General features: G+C 41.5%; 1 protein-coding gene across 3 annotated transcripts in view; it reads right to left on the bottom strand.

Moving 5' to 3' along the window:
* Window positions 1-2,267: 2,267 nt before the first annotated feature.
* Window positions 2,268-4,195, bottom strand: part of rapgef4a (Rap guanine nucleotide exchange factor 4a) — a gene marked incomplete at its 5' end in the record, with an annotated part of 35,837 nt that continues 33,909 nt past the window's right edge. For all 3 annotated transcript variants that reach the window (XM_083922346.1, XM_083922347.1, XM_083922348.1), the window contains one exon: window positions 2,268-2,404. In XM_083922346.1, coding sequence (XP_083778472.1) covers window positions 2,277-2,404 — 128 coding nt within the window. In that variant the 3' untranslated portion in view covers window positions 2,268-2,276. The remainder of the gene's footprint in view (window positions 2,405-4,195) is intronic.

Here is a 4,195-nt window from a genome sequence, read left to right as displayed (position 1 = left end):
TTTTACTGGTTGCACAACTTTCTGCCAGCAGCAGCCAACACTGGACTCTTTTACAGTCTCCATCCTGATGACAACAGCTCCCCCCGCCGGACCAAAGTGGGACACACTCAGAGCTCCTCCACTGTTGTTTTTCTCCACCGTCCTGGGACAGTGGTGCTCCATGTGTGCAGGGGTGATTCTACAGTCTGTTGGGGCCCAGGGCAAAAATTCACAAGGGGCCCCTCTAACCAGCGCTCATCATCGTTATGTTATAAATAATCTGAAAGGTAAACATTTTAGTTATTTTCAAAGTTTGTTATTTTTAAAAATAAGAATATCAAAATGAAAAAACTTAATTCAAACATATTAATATGAAGAACACAAACTTGCAACAGGAGTGGATGGAGTCAGATGGGGCCCCCTTAGTGAGGTCAGGTCCGCAGACCAGCTAAGATCCCCATTAAAAGTCATATATTCAAATAGCACAGGTACAGCACTACCCAGCTGTTAGGGCTGACGTAACACCCTTTCAAAATAAAAATTTCCGGGTCCAAACGCTCCGTTGAAGCAAAACAGACAACAACGGCCGAACATGTGAACAATAACGATCACCTCTTTCGTCAGTTAGAGACCTTTTATATTGATAAAAAACAGGTAAAATTACTAATACGTTGTTTTTTTTTAAATCAGATCTGTTTAAACAGCCATATAACTTTTATTTGGATTTTGTAACTGTTTAAATTTAAACTACCAATTTTTTTTCTTTCAGCCCTGAATCTATTAACATACATGTTTAACTACTCAAAATGTGTCATGGTCGATCTGAGGCCATTACATTTATTTTTTGCATTGTTTTTTCAATGCCAAATACTCCATTTTAGTAACAGGACTGAAAGTAGCACGACTGAGTTTTTAGCATAAAATTAGCAAATACATTAGATGTAGCCACATGGCATCAACGCTTATCTGGTCTATAAGTCGGAGGTAACACACTTTCAAACTACTATTTATGAGTCAAGACGCTCCTTAGAACAAAACAAACAACAGTCAATTCAATTTCATTAATATGAAAGCGGTAAAATGACAATTCCACGCCACTACATTTATTTGACAACAGTACTTTACAGATTCAGGTTTTTACTACAAAATATAAACTGATGAATTAAAACATATTGCTATGGATGAAGCTACTCAGCAATATATTAAGTAGTTAATATTAGTCTCAATGTGTTCTTTTACTTTTGGTACTTTAAGTGTATGCATGCTAATACTTAAGCAATATTTTCTGAATGCAGGACATTTACAAAAAATGTATACAGTATTGCTCAGATTGAATGCACTGAATCACTAGAGTCTAAATTTAGGATGAGGATTAAATTTAACTAATATTTTAATGACTATGAATTAATTCCTCAATAGTTGAATCCAGGAGATCATGAGTAATACTGACTTCTGATTGGAGGTTTCTCTACTTCTATTGCCCCAGATATTGTAGTCCTCCCCTCCCCAATCCTTTCGAATGATGATATCTTGGACAGACCTGATTGAAACTGGGCTCCTAACTGAACAAGTCCACCTTAGATGTTTGGGGAATTGATCAATTAAACAATAAACTACAAAAAGTTATGCTATTTTAAGACGATAGTAAACAATGTATTAATGAAATGGCAAAAACAATAATAACAGTTTGATGCACCAATACATCTAAAATATTTAATACTTAAGCACACAAAAGGTTTTTCAGACATTTACTGTATCTCCAAAGAGAAATGTGCTCACGTGAATAAAAAGGCAAACAATCATAATAACTATTTGCATGCAGATGTCAAAATAAATATTTGTATACAGTTTACAACACTCACAAACTTAAATACTGTATGTATAAATATTGTTTGATACAAAAGATATGAAACAACTGAATATCAGGAATATCAAGACTTTGCATTTTAAAGCATCAGCATCACATAGTGTTTACGTTGGAAACGTTAATCTGATGAATGAGATCCCCCCCAAAGATCGTTAATTCCTTCAATTGTCGCTCTTGTTCGACTTGGAGATGATGCAGCACAGTGATATGAGAGGTACTTCACCCACCAACAATTACTGCTGTTAAAGTATCACAAATTACTGTAATAAAAGGCTTAACAAGTCAGGCATCTGAAACAATATCTCATTATCTAATACGTCATTAGGTCCTCCATGTGATTGCCTGTGTTGGAGTAAATTCATCCCAATGCAAGCGCATGTCATGGAGTGAAGCAGCATCAGAGTGTAACATTTCTGTCCCTGAGTGGTTTTTAAGACCTGCGGGGCTCAAGTCCGTGAGAGAGCTGAGCTAGCGTCCTTTGGTTGTCGATCACGTTGAGCTGACGTACGTAAGTCCGAACATCTGAGTGGTTCTTGCTGGCCAGAGGAGAATCTGGACCTGGTTAAATTGGAAGGAAGAATAAAAATTAATTCCCTGAAAAATCAAATGGAGTCTAATATTAAAGGTCCCAAATTATGGAGTTATGGGTTTCTGCTAGAACATGTTCACATGTGTGAAAGTTCAAAAAACACTTTATTTTTCTCATACTGTCTATCTGAATATACCTGTATTCACCCTCTGTCTGAACCGCTCCGTTATAGCGCCTGTCTCTTTAAGCCCCCCTCCTGAAACAGCCCAGTCTGCTCTGATCAGTCAGCATTTCTGGGTCTTCAGCGTCTGCGCTCTTGGCATCATTTCAGCTGGGGAATGACTGTGGCTGCACTTTCTATCTACATATACAGGGTCTTCCCCAGAAAAGCTGTTAGGCCCAGCAGGGTGTTTGCTCAGAGGAGTGGCTCGTCACTTCAATAAAGAGTGATTTGTTTACTTTAAGGGGGCACTCACACTGTCCTTCCGCACCGGGCCAAAACCGTTTTTTCAGCTAAAGCCTAGTGCGTTTGAGCAGTGTGAGTGCACCCGCTCCGCGCATAACTGCGGACAGCGGGCCGTCCACTGCCCGCCTGAGAGAAGTGGGCTTTTGTAGAGCCCGTTTGCACATGTACGAGCACGAGCGCGCGCACGTGTACGAGCACGAGGCCTACAACAGTTCTGACGTAATTTATGTGCGCCTGTTCGGACATACGTATGACGTATGACGTATGGACAGCAAGAAGCATCTGCGCGAGGCCCAGGCAGTGTGAGTAGAAATGGGCCTGGGGCGCGGGGGGAGAGGGAGGGGGGACAAGTACCCTAAAGCCCGGGGCGCGGTGCGGAAGGACAGTGTGATTGCGCCCTTACTTAACCACTTGAGGGAGTTAGGGCTCACTCACACTGTCCATTCGTACTGTGCCTAAGCACGCTTCACGGCTAAAGTCTAGTTCTTTTGACTAGTGTGAGTACAACTGTATCACGCCCAGGCACGGCACGCTTGCTGGCTGTGGCCAGGTTGAGTGAAACACAGCCGTCTTAATGCACGGCGGCCTTAATGTATATTTTCATGCGTCTGTTCTATGTGACGGACAATTAAAAAGATGGCGCCGAACGGTTTACGGTGGTTTGATACGGAAGTGGAGTGTTTACTGCAGATTTGGTCATATGAAAATATGAAAAAACAGTCTGACAAAACTAAATCTCTGAGGGGTGATGATGTATAGGCAAGAAGCAATGCAGCCGCGGCCCAGTTCATTTCAAGTAATGTAAGTACAAACGGGCCTGGGCCGCGGGGGAAGAGGGAGGGGGGAACAATTACCCTAAAGCACGGGGCACGGTACAAATGGACAGTATGAGTGTGCCCTAATAAAAGTGTGCTTTCTAAAAACATATATATATAACAGCTGAGCATCAAGGTAGTGTTGAGCAAAACTTTTATGTTGGAATAGCTGGTCCAACATAAAAGTTGGTCCCGTGAGACTGAGCTGAACTTATTGCTAGCTTTGGGGCTAACTCACTTCAGTCTGTAGGAAGCGAGGAAAGACATGGCAACTTGGCTTGGGTCTTGAGGAGTTGTAGCATTTATTCACAGACAATATAAGTGTACACACACTGCACTGCTGAGTTCACAATGTTACCGCTAAGTAACTTCATATCCTCCACCACACACACAGTCTCACTTTTAAGCTGTCAGCTAATTGTGGGCGGGTCACCACTTCACTCTATCCTATCATGTCTCTCCTTGATCTCCGTCAGCCAATCAGGCTACAGCTGTCAAAAGTTTAAAAATGGTTCCACTTTTTCCGTCAGCTATCAGTC

The sequence above is a fragment of the Echiichthys vipera genome (genome assembly GCF_963691815.1).
Source record: "Echiichthys vipera genome assembly, chromosome: 10".
NCBI lineage: Eukaryota > Metazoa > Chordata > Actinopteri > Perciformes > Trachinidae > Echiichthys > Echiichthys vipera.
Note: the sequence above shows the minus strand (reverse complement) of the source record. Positions and strands in the feature narration are given on the sequence as shown.